Source organism: Leuresthes tenuis, unplaced genomic scaffold, assembly GCF_036924035.1.
Source record: "Leuresthes tenuis unplaced genomic scaffold, fLeuTen1.0.hap1 SCAF_7, whole genome shotgun sequence".
Lineage (NCBI taxonomy): Eukaryota > Metazoa > Chordata > Actinopteri > Atheriniformes > Atherinopsidae > Leuresthes > Leuresthes tenuis.
This window is the reverse complement of record NW_027325361.1, coordinates 35,715,096-35,736,107: the sequence shown is the minus strand read 5'-3', so window position 1 is coordinate 35,736,107 and position 21,012 is coordinate 35,715,096. Positions and strand designations below refer to the sequence as shown.

The following is a 21,012-nucleotide window of genomic DNA, read 5'->3' as shown; positions in this document are numbered from 1 at the left end:
TGTCTGTTCGTTAACGGGTATATTTAGCAGATTGCATTATTGGAATCGGATTTATCCTGTAGTATAACTAGACTGGGTTAACTGCATATCGCCAGCGCTATTCCAGACGAATACGAACTAACAGCGTCGTTACTTAGTTAGCTAAGCTAAAGTTAACAGTAGTTTTGTTATTTCAACAAATTCTGGATCATCGGTAAAAACGAAAACAAACAACTCCTGAAATGTCTTCAGACGAAGACAGGGCCAAGGAAATTTTAAAAGGCTTTAAACTGTATCCTTTCTGCTTTTTGCTGATGTTTTTCGTTCAAGCTGATATGTTGTATGATACTAACGATGTTCATTACCAGCGAGTAAGATAACATGATGTTGCAAACGGAATATGGTTGGAACATGTTCGGACGGCTGGTACAGTCCGGTTTAGCTGCTGTGGCTAACCAGTCACAGGAACCAGCTGCGTAGCTGCACTTGGATATTATTAAATGTTATGAAACAAAGATTATAAGGAGCTTGGTAGTAAACTCTTGAGTCAGGACCACCGGCTAAAACCAATTACCTTCCTTTGTGTCTATTTTGCTAAGCAAAGCATTGAATGAGTTTGGTCATAAAGAGGTGAGATCCCATCAGGATAAAGCCACTAAATCAGCTGGTTCACGTTTGTTGTTGGTCAGTCACTGACTGTTAGCTTAGAGTTAAACACAAATCTGTGTGTAACTCGTCTTTGATTGTTGTGTCTATGACTTTGTGTGCCTTAGAAGCTGTTAGATTAAGGTGTATTTGAACGCGTCATGCCGTCCCCACAGTGATCTTCTTTTTGTGCGTTTTAATGAAGGTGTGGTACTCAAACAGATGATACAAAAATCTGCTTGGGGAACACACACACACACACAGGACCTGCCATGTCCACAGCGGAGAACAGGTGTGCATCAAGATGATATTCAAAGCCCATAACTATCTGTCAGTTGGTCAGCTCTGTTCAGTGTGGGAAATGCATGTGAAAATAGGCATTTTTATTAATTACACCAGATGTTTTCACACAGCTGCTTTGCAACTATGATTAGTTGCACACTTATCTCAAATAATTGCTACTACATGATTTAACTGCGACAGGCCAATGAACATCCATGTAACATCCACATATATATTGCACCTCCACATCTATGAGATTGTAGTCAGGGGTTGCAGATCAGGTGGCAGTCTGGAGTTTAAGGTGGAGTCCTCAAATAAGACAAGTTCCACTTATTCTCACCTTCACACTGAGTGCCTACTGTATTTTGTGGTATAGAAGTGTGTTTTGTCATTATACTAGGACAAACCCTTCTGACAAATTTGTTCTGACTTTGTTCTGATCACAAATTTATTCCAAAGTCGGTTTTGACTGTAAGTAATATTTAAAAAATGTTTGAAATGACTGATAGTTTGCACAGAACTGCCCCTTCCCGTCAAATGCAGCAACAGAGCAGACAATTTACTGCAAAAAGCCTCTGACGGTGCTAAGATATTATAAAAGGATCTGTAGGTAACTCTTATAATTACAAGTGTGGTTTTGTTTGAGTAATGCAGCCTGAGAATTTAACCTTTGTGATATTTGGGCCCCAAAATTATGTAGAATATGTTCTCAGTGTTACTTACTGTTAGAAAGCCTTTTCCTATGGGGTACCAAAGCTGAGGTCCTGGGCCTTTTTAAATGATGTTGCTTCACAGCATGTGCTGCTTGTAGACAGAACTTTCTTATTTAGCTTTAAGTTATGTCACATCAGAGTGCTTGAAGACAATATTGTCCTCAGAGTGAACCTAAGGTTCTGTTCAATAGCTTGTTTGGACTGATGGGGTGGGACGTTGTGTACTTTGATCCTTTAACATGTTTTAAGATATGATTATTATTATCATATTCAGCCTTGTGTTTATTTAATGGATTTTAAATTATTTTCTGTAAAGGTGAATTTTTGTTGGGTTGTGTGAAGGTGAGCCAAGTGAAATGAACAACAGCAGCACATATTTTCAGGTGTGAATAGTTCATAAGGGAGATGCTTTCTCTTTCTTACAGAAAACATGATCTTCCCTCCTTTATAAGCTGTCTGAGGTCTTTAAATGTCTTTGACAAGTGGATCATTTTAGGACGTGGAGTGACTCCTAAAAAACAGGCAGACTCTAGAGTCCACCTGTTTACCTGTTTTCAGATCTGTTGTACCTAATAACTCTCAGAGCTCAATATTTTGGCATGAAGGAGCATAAAGTGAATAACCAGAGAGTTCAGACCACACACCAAACTGACAGAAGAATACTTACTACAAATACCACTGCGGTCAGACCAAGGAGAGCTGGGAGATACTGGTCCCTCTTTTAGACCCAGTCTCATCAGGAGTTAACTGCCTAAGTTGATAAAACACCACAGAATATAACGGCTGTTGGCTGGTTAGTAACACCATTTTTAGATACAATGACCCAAACAAAATTGCAGAGTTATATTTTTTTTAGATTTCGAGTTGGTAGTGACTTCAGACAGCCAAATATTTGTTCTCAACCAAATAAAACAAAAATATGTCCCCTTTAATGCTGTTGGCCACTATTTGGGCTCCTTTTTTATTGAGAGATGAAGTAGCCAAATTGGTGCATAAACATAGTGGGGAAAAACGTTTCTGTGTGGCCTAGATTATTGTGGAAGCTTTGACTAATAATGAATTTGATGTAGGAGATTAGATTTAGTTACACTTGAGGGGATTAGAGAAACCTTTCAACTCAGCACACTTTACCAGAAGGCCAAAGGAAGAGGTGGGGGATGGTAGAGGTATTACATCCAACTGTCAGTGGGATTTGACCCAAGGCTTTCTGAATGCCGATGCAAACTATATAGACATAGATTGGAACTGACCATAGGTGATACTAAATGAATTTGCAATAGTTTTTACAATATATTATTTTCAGCACATTCAGAAAGGTGGATGAGGCTAATTTATGACTGCTTTTGTGTTAATATAAAGACTGTGTGTTTGAATGCATTCATAATGTTGATGAACATGTGGAATGGTACATGTTTCACATGTTGTCACTGCCCACATACTCCCATGTGTACTTTATATTGGCATGGCTGTTAGGCAGTATATCCACCAGAGGACAGTGCAGAGTTGAGAGTTCACTTCTGAGTTGTGACGCCAGTTTCAGACAGTAACAAACATGGCGACAGTGAACGAGATTATGATTGTGTACTTTCTCAGAAAGTGACATTATTTTACATCACAACATGTGGACAGAGTTCCACCATTTCTGTTTTTGTCTTGTTTGTTCTTTTTACTTGTTGCACGTGAGCTACGCTGTGCAACACTGCCCCTTAATTGTTGGTGCTACTGCTCCGTTTACTACGTTTGGTTACGCATCTGCAAGGTATCTGAAAACGTACCAAAAAAATACGCAAAAAATTTGCGTATGTATCTGCATAGTTAACGTTGAGCATAAATTAATCCTTATTCTGACTGGCTTGCACACGAGTAATACATTTTGTGGAATATTTACACTACACTCACTCATGGTCTCAAATAATAATCTGAAGGTTTTATGTCGGAGTTGGTTGGGAGAAAATCTCCCAAATGCTGCATACATGTTCTTTCTCACATGCCACCTATCCAGATCATGTCTTGAAAACAAATATCAGAGCTGCACTGGATGTGCAGTTAGGGGCTTTTTAAAGAACTGCATGCAAGGCTGTCAACATTGGTTTGATACCCATAATCCTTCACTCTGCAAGCCATGAGACAGATATGTCTGTATGTATGAGTGGCTATGGGTGTGACAGGATGCTCAGTGGGCAATTCTTTAGAGCAAAAGGGCTGTGGGTTAATGAGTCTTCAAGGGATCTTAGGATTTTCTGAAATGTAGTTGTGTGTGGTACTTATGCGCAGTCAGTGACTTATCTGCAGTAGACAGCAGTCAGAGTGCTCTCAGTTTGGAGAATCAGGAAGAGGGACTGAAAGGTGAGCTAAGCTAACAGCTGCTCAAAAAAGAGAAGAGGAGTTAATTTTCATCATTTTGAACAAATCAAACCTGAAAACACCAGTTCACCTTGGCCTCAGGCTGTTAATTACATTGGCATTACTTTTTTTAACTAAAGAACATATGTGTAGTATACAGTCACTAACTGATGGATGTGCACTATGTACAATATAGACATTATTTGGTTAAGGAAAATACGGTGCCAATATGAACTGGTGTAAACGTCCACAATGTAGCATTCCTGCAAATCACTGGAAGTTTCTGATCTTTGAGTTGTTATAATAGGCACAAAATTAATTTCTCTCCAGTCCCTGTTCAGTCATCCTCCAACTGACAGGCCCGCCCTACTTCTCCAAATTAAGAATGCCATCTATTACAAATACTTCTCACAATCTGTTTATGAAAAAACACGATACCATTTTAATTGTTTTCCAGCTGGATATCACAAGATGAGGTGGAGATTTTGTCAAACTTAGTGAGTAATGTGATCTTCACAGGGTCATGTTATTGTTGCTGAAATATTGAACCTACAAACAATTAATGAAGAATTATTCATATTTAGATTAAATATACAAGCAGAAAGCTGTCTAACTGAAAATTCTAATCTAAATATTCAAAACCTGTCAAAAAAGAAGGAACAGGACTGCACAGGCCTGGTATTATCCCACATCCACCCCAACGTCTGAGTTTGAATTGTGAAATAGTTCAACGTGTTTTATTGTATGTGGAGGATGGAACCCATAAGGAAAAACCTTCAGTACATGTATTGCTTCTTTTCTGTCTGAACTTTTCTCTTTCAGTGTGGGGAGAGAACCCCAATTAGGTACTGGGGCCAGAATTAAATAAACATTCTGCTGTGAACTGCAGTACGTCTTATAAGTCACTGTGGGCAACATATCCACAAACAGCCAAAAAAAACCCCAAAACAGATAAATCTCTGTGACAAACGAGGCAAGAACCTGAGTGGGGACAGGTGGCTGAGAGGACAAGGATCTGGCAATGAATGGATGACACTGGGTTTGATATAGACGGGGAGAGGTTATGACAAACCAAATTCTTTAGTATGGCAGTCTGTAACTGAAAGCTGAAATAAAACAAGAACATGAATTAAAAAGCTTAACAGGATGGGCCTGAAAGAAAGTTCTACAAACTAAAGCTTACGAAGGTGCAGAGAAACTGGTGTCGTATCTAACCTGACTGGATTATAGAACATGGGAATAGGACAGATAGCGACTGAAACCAAACAGAATTTACAGTATCACTGGACAAAAGAAAATGTCCAGTGATACTGTACATTTTCTAGCGGAACCAAAAGTTCACAACTAAACATAACAACACAAATATAGACAATGACGGTTAAAGCAGTTAAACTAGCACACTTTCATTTATTTTATTTATTTCTTTTTGTTTTTTGTCTGGTATTGTCCATCAGATCCAACTGACCACCACGTGGTCATCAGTTAATAGATGTGCTCTTCTCTTCTCAGTGTGTCCAAGGCGTGCAGTTGTAGGGGATCTGATGATACAGTTAAAGTCAATCATCTGTCAGCAGCACCTGGTGCGAAGGGCACCTCCTGACATCCTTATGTGCAAACAGAGCTCCACTCAGGTTCAGGCTCAGGTGCATGGCTACCTGTGTTGTTTCAGCTCTATAATTGTTGCTTTGATTGAAAAGAGTTATGTTGCAATGCTTTCCAAGAACATGCTCATTTTAGTTCCTCAAACATACTTTTTGTCATCTTCGTATAGCAGAATATTTGGTTGCATTATATGATATCTGATGACATAATAAGAAATATCTGAAATCGCATTGGTTGACGAGTAATAGAATGTCCTGCATAACGGATAACATTATGTGGCTCAGTTTTCTTAAAAGGTCAGCAATTGAGAAATAGAAAAACTGGGAACATTTGATGTTTAAGATTCATTCCAGTCAAAAAGGAAGTATCCCCGGTTACTTACTCTGACAGTTACACACAGTGCAGTCAGTAAGAGTAGATTTAGCTCAAGGCAGAAGTCTGTAAGGGACGTTCTTCCAAGATATTTTTTATCCCCTCAGTTATTGTGACTTAACGTTTTGTTGGTAGAAACTGGATGAATCTTCGGGATGCAGAGACGGGAAAGGTACTGTGGCAGGGAACAGAGGACCTCTCTGTGCCAGGAGTAGAACACGAAGGTACATTCACTTACCAAACTTAGAATTAAACTAAACTTTTAGAAGTTTTGAAGTATTTCTTGTCTGTATATTTGATTTATTTAAAAACACAGTTGAACTGTTTAACTCATTACAACAGTGTTATTACCAAGATCCTTTTTAAACGTATTCATTTTTAATTGTTACTGGATTCAAACTTTGAAATGACAAGTCTGGAGAAGTCAGCTTAATATCTTTAGTTAAACGGGGCATAACAAGTTAATGAAGTTCTGAGGCTTTGTAAATCCTTGTGCTGGATGTCTTTGTGCAGTCTGGCTTAAATTTCTCTTTCAAACAACAACGGAAATAATTTGCCCAAATCAAACATAATATGGTTAGTTTTCAGGTGAAAATGTTTACAGATTAATATGATGCATAGTCATACAAACAGTATTAGATTGTAATTCTTATTTTAAGTTCTTGTTCTCAGTTTCATTTCACAGTTAGTGGTGGTGGTTTGTATGAATATACTGTATTTGAACCAAATTTTGAACCTGTTGGTTTTCACTGTGAAATTCCCTGAAATTACTTTTGTAAATTGGCATGGTAAAGATAAAGTGAATCAACTGAATATTGTATGTTCTTTTGTTCTATGTTTGCCTGTTGGCTTTATAATGAAGCTTTTTGATAATTATGACAAATCCAGGTATGTATCTCATAAAGCAAAAAAGATAGTTATATCTGGGATTATTAAAAAGTGTCATTAATGTGAATAATTTGTAAAATGATGCATTGATATTTATCATATTTAACAAAAATAACCAGTTATGTGAACACACACTGTGATGATCTCAGCACAATGGGAGCATCTCCTTTATCCATCAAGTCTTTTTTTTAAGTTCAGAAACACCAATATACCAAAGCTTCGAGGAAAAACTGAACCTAACAACACTGATCAGTGTGTTTATCAGGATTATTAGGAGTTACAAGTCTTGAATCGGTTAATTATGACCTGTTTTTGTTTCCTCAGCTCGTGTCCCAAAGAAGATTCTCAAGTGTAAAGCAGTGTCCAGGGAACTGAACTTTTCTTCCTCTGAGAAACTGGAGAAGTTCAGGTTGGAGCAGAAAGTTTTCTTTAAAGGACAGTGTCTAGAAGGTAATTAGTTAAAGCACTCACAAAAAAGTCAGAGCTGCTTACATGGACAGGAACTTGAATATAGGGTCTGTTCACACATACATGGCTGATGTTGCTCATATCTACTGCTGGCAGGAACAATTACAATTACATACATTAGTTTTTGTTTTTTTTTAAATAGAAAAAAAACTACCGGGCATCTCGAATTTATTTGTATTCTATTTTCCCTTTAGGTCTCATACCTTCTTATAGCATCTGGCATCTGGAAGGCCAATGTCAGTGGAATAAAGGAAAGGCCTCCACAGCATGTCAGACATTCTGTGACTTTATTTGCAATATGCATACTACCGTTAGGGCTTGGTAAAAAAATGCATAGCCGAAATTCTGTTCAGTTGTGATTCTGTTTAAAATGTAAATAAAACATAATGTGGTGATCTGTAAATATCATAAACCAACATTTTATTCACAATAGAATATAGAAAACATAACAAATGTTGAAAGTGAGACATTTAATTATTTCATGACAAATATCAGTTAATCTTGAATTTGATGGCAATAACGCATCTCTAAAGAGTTGGGATAGGTCCATGTTTCCCACTGTGTAGCATTCCCTCTTCTTTTAACAACAGTCTGTAAACATCTGGAAACTGAGGAGACCAGCTACTGGACCTTTGGGAGAGGAATGTTGTCCTATTCTTGTCTGATAAAGGAGTCTATCTGCTCAGCTGTCCTGGGTCTTCTTTGTTATATTTTAAATGTTCTCAGTCAAATGTTGACTCTGCTACTGCAAAGCCATACTGTTGGAATAGATGCAGTATGTGGGCAAACATTGTCTTACTGAAATATGCAAGCCTTTTCCTGAAAAAGACGTTGTCTGAATGGGAGCATGTGTTGCTCTAAAATCTGTGTATACCTTGGAGGCTTTTGTTTATAATTTCCAAAAAGAATTTCAGATTCTGATTCCTCTGACCACAGGACAGTTTTCCACTTTGCCTTGGTCCATTTTAAACGAGCTTTGGTCCAGAGAAGTTTCTGGATCATGTTCAGATGTGGCTTCTCATTTGCTTTAACCTGTTTTTGTGGATGAAACTGTATTCACAGACAATGATTTCTGGGAGTGTTCCTGAGCCCATGCAAGGATTTCCATGTCAGAATCATGTCTGTTTTTATTTCAGTGCTGCCTGAGGGCCCCAGACATTATCTGGAGATATCTGTGTGTGAATGCTGATAATCAGTATTGGATGTCTATGAATCTTTTGATGATACCATGTTCTGTAAATGATGGAATATTCAAAGTTTTTTCTGGAGTTTTTGTCAGATTGTCAAGATCTGGCCCTCTTTACTTCTGAGAGACTCTACCTCTCTGAGGTTCTTTTTTTTAAAATCCAATCATGTTACTGATCTGTTGCAAATTACCTCATTAGTATCAAGTTATTCCAGCTTTTTCTTTTTAGTATCACTTACTTTTCCAGCCTTTTATTGCCCTTGTTGCTGCCATCAAATTCCAGATGAGCTGATATTTTGTCTCACTTTCAACATTTGTTATTTTTCTATGTTCTACTGTGAATAAAATATCGGTTTATGAGAATTGCAGATCCCTGAATTCAGTTTTTCTTTAAATGATCCAGTGTCCTGATTCTTTTGAATTTGGGTTTGTACTGTCAACAGATTTTGCACATATTCCAACAGTACTTTCCTGTTGCGACTCTGCTTGCTTACAAGGGATTTTTAAGCACTTCTTATCACATTAGTTCTCCTGCCACAATAATAATACACAGTTGGATGCTTTTTAAGAATGCTGAGCTGTGTGAAGAAAAGATCATGCTAAGTTTGTAAATCTGTTAATTGTTGGGAATCTCTTCCGCATTGATAGAAATATGAAAACTTGTTCTCGGCTTAAAAAAAAAAAATCTTTACTTCACCTGTCCCTCCTCTTTGCATAAGTTCAACTTAATGTTTTTATTTCACATTACACAAACAAATTCATGTAAATAATTTCATAGCAAAAACAAAGTTTAGATGTATAACAGATTAGTTACAAATTACAACCAAGTGAGTATCCCCAACTATTGCCAACCTAACATGGCTCTGAGAGAAACACATTGTCGTACCACCGTAGTAACATGGGAATGCAACATTGAAGAGGTTGAAGAAGGCGACCCACTGAGTGTAGGTATAAATTGTTTGTTGAAGGGTAATGAAAACACAAACTTTCACATTTTCACTCAATTCAATAGAAAACGTATTTATGAATATCATATTGTGTTTCTGCCAGCAGATCTCCAAGAATGTTACACACTGAAACTTTAGATGGTTAAAACCATCAAATGAGCTCCTGAAAGTTGAAACCTTGAATATTTACTCATATACCATTGAAAAATAGTTATGTTTATGGAAAAATTATGGACTTTTTGAGGATGTTTATTCAGCAGTTTAATTTAGGAAAATGATAAATGAAACACAAATATGACAAACAAAATAAAACAAAGGTAACTGCTGAACATTCTGGCTTTACAAAGATAATAAAATGCTTTTAATAAAAAAAAATTAAAAATCATTCATTTGTTTTATAATTTCTTATGTTGAACATTTTCTATTTTCAGACCTGTATGTTTTCCTTTTACAACCTTCCCGTTTTGTTTGTACTCGCTTCAAAAATTAGACACAGCTGACTGGAAACAACCAACATCTTTTGCTACACTCTGAGTTGAATTATTATATTGAAAGAGTTTTGGAATCCTTTCTATTGTTTCCCCTGACAGCTCTCTTGTTGGGACCATGTTTCCTGTCAATCAGGTTCCCTAAGATCTCCAAGAACTCCCCCTTATGTGAACATGCATTAGCATTTTTAGGCCTGTGCAGGCATTATGTTAGAAATTCAAATTAGAAGGTGATTCCATATTTTTTTCCTCTTCTTGATCTAAAAACATTTTTAGTCAATTGTTGAGGTTTGTTTTACAAGGCTAAAATATCCAGCTGTTAAAAGAATTAATTTTCTGTCCTATCAGTGTTAATTTTTTACAAAATAAAAAAGCTAAATCAACAGTCTCCAAGAGTGGATATTCCATCATTTTTACTCCTTAGTCATAATAAGCATCCTTTTCACGGGACTGGAATAGCCTGTACCATCCTTTGCTGCTTTCCATGTTATGAACATAAAAATAGTATGATGATAATAATAATACTGATAACAACAACAATAAGAAGAAGTTAATGTCCTGCTCCAACATATTCAGAGTTTACTGTGGAATTAAAATCTGTGCAAAATAAACCAGACATTGTAAACCTGTTAAAAAGCACCTATTTTGACCAGTCACCACACAGCCGTCTTTTTATTTACCTGTCGTGCAGAGTTATTAGAAATTAGAACTGTCATCTCCAGTTTCTTCAACAGATGGCTGTGTCCCACATTGTTGTTTTTTTTTATTTTCATGTTTCTGTCCCAGGGGCCTTGCTGGTAAGAGTTATGGTAACAGGTGGCCCCTTGGGACCCCACAGGGAACCACATCATCACAACATGTTTATGTTGCTGGTTTCCAGTAGACCTGATAAAAGGTTGTGAGGCACTGTTTCAAGTGTTACAATGGATTAACACACTGTTGCATGTTAGTAAGGCAGTGCTGAGCTTTTTCCCTGTGTCTCTCTGTGCAGAATGGTTCTTTGAGTTTGGATTTGTCATCCCAAACTCCACCAACACATGGCAGTCTCTGATAGAAGCAGCTCCTGAGTCCCAGATGATGCCAGCCAATGTTTTAACGTGAGTCCACACAAACTTCTGTAACCTTACATTTGCCTTATATTCATTATTATAATATATATATATATTAATTATCATTAATATATTATAATGATAATTATATCATTATAATATATAATTATATTCATATTCAGGTGCCGTTTTTCTTTAATTGCCCCATGAGCCCCATTTAATATGCCAAGTGCAGCAATGCATGTCTATGTACGTGTTGTTTTACACTTTATTTTATAACCTTAAACACCCTGTTTAATCTTAGTTTATGCATTAATCACTGTCACATATATTATTAAGATTGAATATTAATGGGAAAGAACATGGAGGTTTGAACAAATTTTTACAATGTTACAAATAGCAACTCTGATCTATTGGTACTTGGAACTTTTGTCAGGGCCTCAGGACATAGATGCAGGGTCGATTCAAAGTCAAGAATGTTTGTTAATATAAACAACAGGTTGAGGAGCTCCAGGCAGAGCCAACAAAGGGGCGGTGAAAATTCTGATCACTCTCCTCAATAACTATGGTCAGGCGAGTGCAGCTATGAAAGTTATCAAACCAAAACCTCTCCACTCGAGGAAAACAAAGGGCTATTAAAGATAACAAAATAAACTCTCAACGCTGTCCAAATGAGGCGGACTTAAACAAAAAACGCTCTCAATAAACCGAGGCACTATGAAACTTTAACTATTAACTTAAAGCACTCCTTTAACGGAGGCACAACAGGTTCACTGAAATACAAAATCACTCCAAAAAACGGAGGAACCGAAACAGGCTATAGAACTTACCATTGTTGAAACTAAAGCTATGCAATAATCTTACAAAACAAAGGATACGCTCTGCAAGAGGATCGCTTGACTGCAGGCTCAAGGAATCTATGGCTGTGGAAATTGTGGATCAAGGACGCTAGAGTGAGGTTCATGACAGAAAACAACACACATGCTCAAGACAAGGGAGACGCAGACTATTTGAGCACAAGATGAGCCAAGGGGAACAGGTGGAAACCCTTTGGCAATCAGGGAAGACAAGACACTTGACACAGGAGGAAGGGCAAGGTACCTTAAAACGAGAGGGAAGTTAATATTTCAAAATAAAATGGGAAATGTTGAGACAAGACATGAATCAAAGCATAAATCGTGACAGGTATGTGTCGTCGTCCCCCCCCCCAAGGATGGCTACCAGACATCCACATAGGGTGGGAGGGAGGAGCTCTGAAGGGCCTAGTGCTAGGTCCCGTCTGGCGGGGGACCAGATCTCTGGTGACCCGGACGCCCCTTCAGGGCTGCGAGGAGAGGCGAGGGCAGAACGGGCCAGCCACGGGCTCCCACCAGCGAAGGCAGCGGTGGATCCGCCCGAGTTCCCACTGGCAAAGGCAGTGGTGGAAATGCGCCCACCTGGGCATCCATAGGCGAAGGCGAGGATGAAGATGCGCCTATCCAGCCCACCCCTGGCGACGCCCACAGGTCCCCCCTCAAGGAACGTCTCCCAGACGTTCCCAAATCGGGGTGGGAGGGAGGGACTCTGACCGCCGGAGCAGGCTGGATCATCGGTGGGCCAGGCTTGGTCTTGGTCGTGGTAACAGGCTTGGTCTTGGTCAAAACATTCTTGGTGTTGGTAGTCACGGGCTTGGTCATGGTCAAAACATTCTTGGTGTTGGTAGTCACGGGCTTGGTCATGGTCAAAACATTCTTGGTGTTGGTAGTCACGGGCTTGGTCATGGTCAAAACATTCTTGGTGTTGGTAGTCACGGGCTTGGTCATGGTCAAAACATTCTTGGTAGTGGTAGTCACAGGCTTGGTCAAATTATTCTTGGTCTTGGTAGTAACAGTCGGGGTCGTGGCTGGAACCACAGTCGGGGTCGTGGCGGCGTCAGCGGAATGCTGGTGCAAGGCCACAGGAGCAGAAACTGGGGAGGCAAAAAGAGAGGTGAAAGTCTCCTGGAGCGCGACCGATACCACGGTCGAGTCCGCTCCGAATATGTCCACCAGAGACTTTAATTGGTGTTCTTTGGCAAAGTCCCAGATTCCCTAGAGCGCGGGGGTCGCCGAAACCAGCCCTGCCCGGAATATGTCCAGGACGGAAGCAGCGGTCCTCCATCGGACAGACTTGTTGGCCCCCCCGGCCAAGCAGTTTGTCAGTTTCCCAAAAAAATTTGGGAAAAGCATTGTGGTCATAGCTGTACAAGGTCAATGTTTCATCTTTATCTCATGTTTTGAGCAGACAGTATGTTTTTTGCAGGTAATGAATAAATAGTCAGAGATGTCACGATTCTCTGGGCCACATGTCCAAGCGTCTTTGGGCAAGACACTGAGGACTGAACCCCACATTGTCAACCGATGCGTTCATCAGTGTGTGAATGATTAGAACAAAAAAATGTATTTGTGTGTGTGAGTTTATGGGTGAATGTGACATGTAGTGTGAAAGCACAATCACAATTACTACACAAGATTGACTAGAATTGCGCTATACAAGTACAGTCCATTTACCATTTACCATGTGTCTTTGTATTGCAGTGGCAATGTGATCATAGAGACCAAGTTCTACGATAATGACCTTCATGTAAGTACTTCCAGGGTACGGCTTTTCTACGTCTGATCCCTGACCTCTGACCTCTGACTCTACCTTCCAAAAATGCTGACATCCTGCCAAGATCTACAAACTATCAAGGTTAGCTTATTTTTGCAGCTTATTGATGATATGGGATCAGCATGTTTGAGATAAACCCTTCTGTGGGGCCACAGTCAGTGAAATGAGCCTTGTGTTTTGGTTGGTCACGTGATTTGTGTTGACTTGAAAACATCCTCTAAACCTTGGGGGGAAGCGGAGTGAGAAGGTGGGACAATTCTGTTGTTTCCCCTGGTCCAGGATCATCTTTCTGCATATTTTCCTCCAGACTATTCTGCTGTAATATCATTGCCACTGATCTCAAATCAACATATGAATTTGAAATTCTTCCCATTGTTGAATCCTGCCTAGGATTGTATTTACTCAGGAACAGAACATCTGACTTTTAGCCTTATGTGATTGGATCTTGTTTCTTTCTGAGACCCTGCTCTTCAGTTGTCACCCATTTAAAGAGGGGTTGGGAGTGTTGAGGGAAGTTAAACCATAAAAATATCTTTATTATAATAAAGGAGTTTTTATTGTCTTTGTAAAGTGCCAGTCAAAAGTTTGAATGCACTTGCCATTAATTTAGAATGAGAATGTGCAGGTGTGTCCAAACCTTAGACTGGTACTGGAGGTAGAACAAAAAAAGAATTGTGTTCAGCAAATCTCATATGGAATATCAAAACACATTATAATACTATACACTATACATGATCTGATATAAAACTAGATAACTAAGTGACTTTTTCTTATATTTGTGTCCCATTCCAGATGTTTCCTTCAGTTAAGTACCAATTTTCTGACTGAATCATCATTTGCAAATAAGACCGTTGCTTTTCAATGGGTTTCTTCGAGACATTCAAGTGACATAATCAACACAACCTGTGCACTTTTCCGGCCGCACCATTTTCCCAAATCCATTATAGTTTCTAGTGGTAAAATAAGGTGTTCTAGTTGTCCAGACACAGATTTATGTTCCTCAAACCCTTCACTGAAAACCCTGTTAACGGTGGTCTCTGTGAGGCTAAGTACTGGAACCGCTGAAGTATCTGCAGTCCTCTAAAGGACGCACATTTCCAAGCAACCTCTGAAGTAGGACACACATTGCAGTGACCAAGCCCTTACTCAAGACTTTTTAGATAAGTCAATGCTAAAATGAGAACTATGTGCAAACAGATGTTCTACCAACCAAACCTTTCCTGCTTTCTGATCACAAGAATTAATATAGAACAGTGGTTTGAAATGTAGTGTAATAGAGAGCCAAGAGTCGGTTTCCATTCCTGTCAACCACACAAGCCCTGACATTAATGGAATAACTTTTTGAAATGACAACCTGCATACTGTGATCATGATGGTGCATCTGAAAATGAGTTGGTAGGACATTCACCAGCAAATAAAATGAGGTTTTATTACATTGATTAATGCTTTGTTACATGGCTATCATTGGCTAGCGTTCTTCAAATGTTAAACTGAGTCATCAGGTGTAGATGAAAACATGCATCATTCTCTGTGATACACCAAATGTAAATTTTCTCCATTTCAGATGGTTATGGCTGTTAAAGGTCCTGAACGCAGCTTTGCTCTGTACATTCTGACTAGATTTTGACTTCCCATCCACTTCACTGTGTTTATGTCATTTGTTTTTTTAGCTGCTAACAGTGTAAAATAGAGTTTGTGTTTTAATATGATGGGAGTTGTGGATTAAAGTCATAAAATGTTGTAATAACATGATGTGTGTGCACTTGTTATTTTGTTGCCTTATTAGGAAGTTATATATGTTCTGACCCCAGAAAATCATCAACAGTGGCAAAACCACATTTTATTGCAGCAAAAGCTAAACTTGATTTTGAAAGTGTGACATCTGGAACACACAAAGGGCTGCTACCCCACCTCTGCAGTTAGTTTTCATATTAGTTGTATTGGTTTGTTTAGTATCTTGAATGCCAATATGTAGTGATGGCAGCGTGACACTGAAGCTTCTATACGTACTTCAAACCATGAACTACAATTCCATAGAAGCACTGCTTCTAAGCTTGCTTTGGTGTGAAAAAAACCATGTGACATATGACGTCCGAAGCAGTAACTGCATTAAACAATGCACTATTTGTGGGTTGTTGTAGTAGGAGCGTTGTTGTTGCTATTGCTGTTGATTTGTCAGTATTGCATTTTGGATAATTAAGGAGCCAGCCAGGAAGAGAGGTCGTTATGACATGTGGGAACACTTCAGTCTGATCGCTCCTGGTGTACTGGCTGTATAATAATGTAATAAGTACCGTAGGAAAAGTAAAGTTACATATACAACAATAAGAAGACCCACTGGCATACTGGCAGAACCATCAAAATGTCTACCCTCACCTCTTTAAACTGGCAAAACAATTTTTATGCACACCTGCCTCATCGGTTCCCTGTGAACCGATATTTTCAAAATGTGGAGAAATTGTGAGCAAAAAAAGAAACCGACTCAATCCAAAAACTGTTGAAAAAATAATGTATCTGAACAAAAATCTTTGAGTGTCCCCCATCCTACATAATCACCCTCTGCAATAAGTTACACAAACACACCTATGTCATAAGTTTACCACCTTAACCTAGATTTTCCCAGCAATCTCCTCAATAACACAATACACAATCCTCTCATTGATATTTATTTGTCAATAGAACATAATAATCATTGTGTGTGTGTTTGTGTGTGCTGGTGCGTATGTATGTATGTAGGCTATTTACTGTCCACCAACGAGCCTGCCTAATTTGACTGCAGCCTGGCACTTCGCCAGGAGAGGTCACTGTAACTGAAGCTTCGAGTAATGAACCCATTTTCAAAACAATTGGCTCAAGTGATTCAATGCTTCACAAAAGCAGATGTTTACTGATTCACTTCAGTATCCAGTCATGGGTTAGCTTATTATTATTTATTCATTAGATTTTTCAACTTGTAAATGGAGCTGTTTGTTTAAATCAGGAGGGAAGGATCATTTAGCAGTGATCATGAAACATTGATTCAGATTTGATATGTGATTTGTAGTTCAGCCAAGTAAACATCATGAATGTAGTTTTCATTGATGTTGTGGTTTCACATTATTACCTATCAATTTCTAATTTATACCGCTCCACTGCAGTAATGTGCAAAGTTTTGAGGCAGTAAAGTGATAAGGTAAAGTGAGGGAGCTTTTCACAATGAAGTAAGTCAAATAAAAACATAAAAGGATGACCACTCCACCACTACAGCTGCAGAAGTTCTGCTAAAACAGATAAAGTAGAAAAGAATATGAACTACAAAGAGTGGTCATCTTTCAACCAAAGGGTCTGTGATTTGATCCTCCTGTGTCCATCTGTTGAAGTGTCCCTTCAACAAGACACTGAACCTCACCATTTCCTTATAAACATGACCTCAACAACTATGAAGTTGATCTAGCCAGTACATCTGGTTGGTCAGAGGGGGTTCCCCACACAGGCTCTGTATCCTAGATGTAAGCTGGGTAACTTGTCTGCAGTAAAATCAGTGGTGTTGCCATAGTGCAGAGTCTCAGAATGCTTACCTCTCAGGAGCTGCTGAAGTCCTCCTGAGAGAGGCCTGTTTCTGCGGGCTGTTTGAACATTAAACGCACCAATGGTTTGTAAACTTTTACATAATTTTGTTAAATGAGTTTGTAGGTTAGAACCGTCGCCTCACAGCAAGAGCATTCCAGGTTCAACTCCCAGCCGGGGCCTTTCTGTGTGGAGTTTGCATGTTCTCCCCGTGTATGCGTGGGTTCTCTCTGGGTACTCCGGCTTCCTCCCACCATCCAAAAACATGCATGTTAGGTTAATTGGTGTCTCTAAAATTATCCTCAGGAGTGAGTGTGAGTGTGGTTGTTTGTCTCGTGTGTCTCTGTGTGGCCCTGTGATGGACTGGCAATCTGTCCAGGGTATACCCCACCTCTCGCCCGATGACCGCTGGGATAGGCTCCAGCCCCCCTGCAACCCGACCGATGGATTAAGCGGGTATAGAAAATGGATGGATGGATGGAGTTTGTTGGTCTTACAATATCTTAAAACAATATCTCAAAAATGTTTGGTTTAGTTTTGCATGTCTTTAACTCAGGCTTATCACCCTCAATAACAAACCCCATAGGAGTTAGGTATGAAATGATTTCTTGTCTGACATCATGACTGTAAAATTGAGTAGCTGCTGTAAACAAGTCTGTTTGACTCAACCAAGATGTGTCTAAATAGTCCCTCTCAGAAATTCATCCCTCAAATTAATTTATAAGACATGAGTTGTGACAGTCAAATTTTGATGTTGATATGGAATCTAGAGATTATCTCTTTTATAAAGTAGCCACTGTTGTTTCCTCTAAATATACCAGATAAAGCGGATTTGATGATCATAACGTCGTACCAAGAGTCGTCACTTCTATTGCTCAGACCTGTTGACTAAACCTGAGGTCGGACATGCTGACCGGGAAAATATCAGAGCAATCCGGTAAGAAGCGATATACCTGAACCTGGGGAAACCTCGCAAAGCCCTTAATCCTGCGGCCATGTCAGGGAGAGAAGTTTAATCATGGTTAAAACTAGCACTGCCTCAAAAACAAAGAAAGACTCCATCAAAACTGTAGATCTATGCATGACAATGTCTGGGGGGAGAAGCATAGACATTATATATCTATGGGGAGAAGTAGCAATGACATTTCTACACCAATCGGAGGCAGTAATGTTCAAAAACAGTGCGAGGTCTACCCGAAAGACATGAGAACATGAACTACATGTCCCAGCAGGCTTTGCGGTACACGAGGAGTGAGACTGTGAGTCTGTCGACCTTGAATTTTCCGAAGCAGCAAAATGACGGGCAAGGAGCCTAATGTAAGTATTTTTAACTGGAATTATTTACAGAATTGTGTGACATGAGGCTTACACGTCATTCTCGTAATCAAGCTGTGGTAGCTGTGGTAACGCTGTTAAACAGCTAACAGATATCGCCGACGTTAGCATAATGCATTAGTTGACTGAGATACTTTGCTAATAGCCCACATCAATCTGGTAAACCTCAGTAGTTGTTAGCGAGGCACAGTGAGCAGAGGAGAAGACGGGCAACCAGCAGCTGTATGGCGGTTCACCTGTCCGCCATGACATATGTTATAACCTGCTGCACTCATGCAAGTCACCCAGTTTGCTGTGCAAGCTGGAGAACGAGCTGAGACTTTTATTCACTTATTTGTTCAATGCCAAGTTAAAGGAGAACTAGACTTTTACCACCAGAGCCAACAGACCACATCAACAGTTAGAAAACAGAAACTCGTATGTAATAAGCGAGGTAAGCCCCGTGGATTGAGAGGAAGGGCCCAGTGTTATGCCGAGAAGTGCATGCCTGCCGAGAAATCTCCATTCGTTGAAGCGCGCGTAAGCCGTTCTTGTGCGAAAACCTGTTCCCCTTAAATAATCTGTTCCCCTGGTGTCGGGAGCGCGCACAACAACCGGAGAGGCAGATTCTACAGTCTGTACATAATTTCTGCTCAAGTTGTCGGTAAAATTATTTATGAAAAACTGTGAAGGAAAATGACTCAACCAAAACTCTTGGTCTGGGCCAGATATGAGATGAAACATGGATCATCACACATCAAAAACACCTAAAGCATGTGAGAAATTGTTCAGGTCTTCCCAAATTTTGCTAGATCCATCAACTTTTTAAGGTGTAGTATCAATGTTTGTCAGAGAACATTGATGGAAACCCTGAAACATGGTGGAAAATAAAGTCCCATCTCATCACAAGTAGAAAACGTGTTCAGTGATCTGTGCTGTCCGACTGCTGACCAAAATCTGAAAATATTCTATCGATAATGTTGATGTAAAACAGAAGAAAGTAGAGGAATTCCACTGGAGAAGAACTAACCAGCTTTATTTTCTCTGTTTTTGATTGATAAATGCCTTAACTGTCACAACTAAGTTCTATCACCATATAGATGTGTAAATGAATTGCCTTTTAGTTTAGATTACTCTAAAGTCACTCTTTCCTCAAAGAGCATGACAGTGATCTTTCTCTCATAATCTCACTCTCATTACAACACTCACACAAACAAAAACTGCAGCGCTTCATCCAGCACCTGAGGGATCTGACGGGTCGGATGTCTTCATCTGGTGGCAAAGGGGCAGGACTAGGACTGAAACTACTACTTGGAGCTGGAGCTTTGGCATATGGCATTAAAGAAGCCACCTACACAGGTAAACACATTATCAATACATTTATGCTACGCTTTCTGTTAGAACCCAGTCAGTGAGATTTTGAGACTAGTACAGAGTAAAGAAGAAAATGTACATTTTACACATATAGCAGCCAATATGTCAAATTTGAGAACTGGAACGAAAATTCTTTGGTTTGGGTAATTCATTTATGCCAATAGGACATTTTAAGATCCTGAGACACCAAGCTGATGTCAGAAACAGTGTTTCTGCTTCCTGCAGTAACTCATCATGTTGCGTGCATCCAGCAGTAGAACACTGCCAAGACAATGTCCAGCTGCCAGCTAGGACTTATGATTTTTGTTTGCAAAAGATGGCATAACTCTCTGGTGCAAATGGGGTGGTATGATAGGTACATAACTCAAATGAAGCATGTCTGCAAAGGGGGGGGGTTCCTTTTTTTTTCTTTTTTTCCCCTTGTCCTGTCCAGCATTATAGCAGCAGAATTGTAATCTGAATACGGTACAGCGCCTCTTGATGCCCATAAACTGCTTAGTTCTTTATTTTTGTTACAATATTTAAGATGTAATAGTGCTGAACCGGACAGGGAGAGAGGAAGAGAAAAGAAAAAGAAAGGGTATAGAAAAGAAACCATAACAGAAAACAATGAAAAACTAGACAACCAGCTGCTACACCTGTAAAAACAAAATGGAAGACAATCCACAGCCTCTGTGGGGAATCCAGCCTTAGAGCCACCAGGAGCACCTGAAAGCAGACTAGAAGAGAAAAAACAAACAAAAAAACACACAAACAAACAAAAAAAAAAGCACAAGTAGAAGCAATCACATACAACACAACTGTGGACATAGATGACCTCAAACCACAGGACAACACAACAACTGCTTAGCGAGCATGCTACTGGGCTACCGTGTGTGTGTGTGTGCGTGAACATGCAACACCCATGGCTCAGGTCCCACATGATAATCATGCTTAGTTATGAGTGTATAAGCGTACAGGGCCACAATCCACAGCCCCTCAGCAATCAGAAGCAGACAGAGAGGGCCACAAGACCCAGGCCACCAGCAGCCCCCACAGAGCACAGAACCCAGGAAGCCCACCGCAGGGACAACCACACATCCACCCAGAACACTGCAGAGGAAGCCCCCAGACAGAGCCCCCATAAGCATAGGGAAGAGGCCCCCCGGGAACCAAGTGCAACACCCCACCGACCCCGCCATGCCCCCG

The 21,012-nt window shown here is 39.7% G+C and overlaps 2 protein-coding genes across 2 annotated transcripts in view; both read left to right on the top strand.

Annotated features, from left to right (window-relative positions):
* pde6d (phosphodiesterase 6D, cGMP-specific, rod, delta) lies at nucleotides 1–15,337 on the top strand. The gene is made up of 5 exons (XM_072390235.1): nucleotides 1–271; nucleotides 6,072–6,160; nucleotides 7,149–7,274; nucleotides 10,905–11,010; nucleotides 13,518–15,337. The coding sequence occupies exons 1-5, from the start codon at nucleotides 222–224 to the stop codon at nucleotides 13,597–13,599; spliced, it is 453 nt and encodes a 150-aa protein (XP_072246336.1). The 5' UTR covers nucleotides 1–221; the 3' UTR covers nucleotides 13,600–15,337.
* Nucleotides 15,338–18,346: 3,009 nt separating this feature from the next.
* Nucleotides 18,347–21,012, top strand: part of phb2b (prohibitin 2b) — a 33,065-nt gene continuing 30,399 nt past the window's right edge. Inside the window, exons 1-2 of the mRNA XM_072390234.1 lie at nucleotides 18,347–18,453; nucleotides 19,677–19,809. Coding sequence (XP_072246335.1) covers nucleotides 18,433–18,453; nucleotides 19,677–19,809 — 154 coding nt within the window. The 5' untranslated portion in view covers nucleotides 18,347–18,432. The remainder of the gene's footprint in view (nucleotides 18,454–19,676; nucleotides 19,810–21,012) is intronic.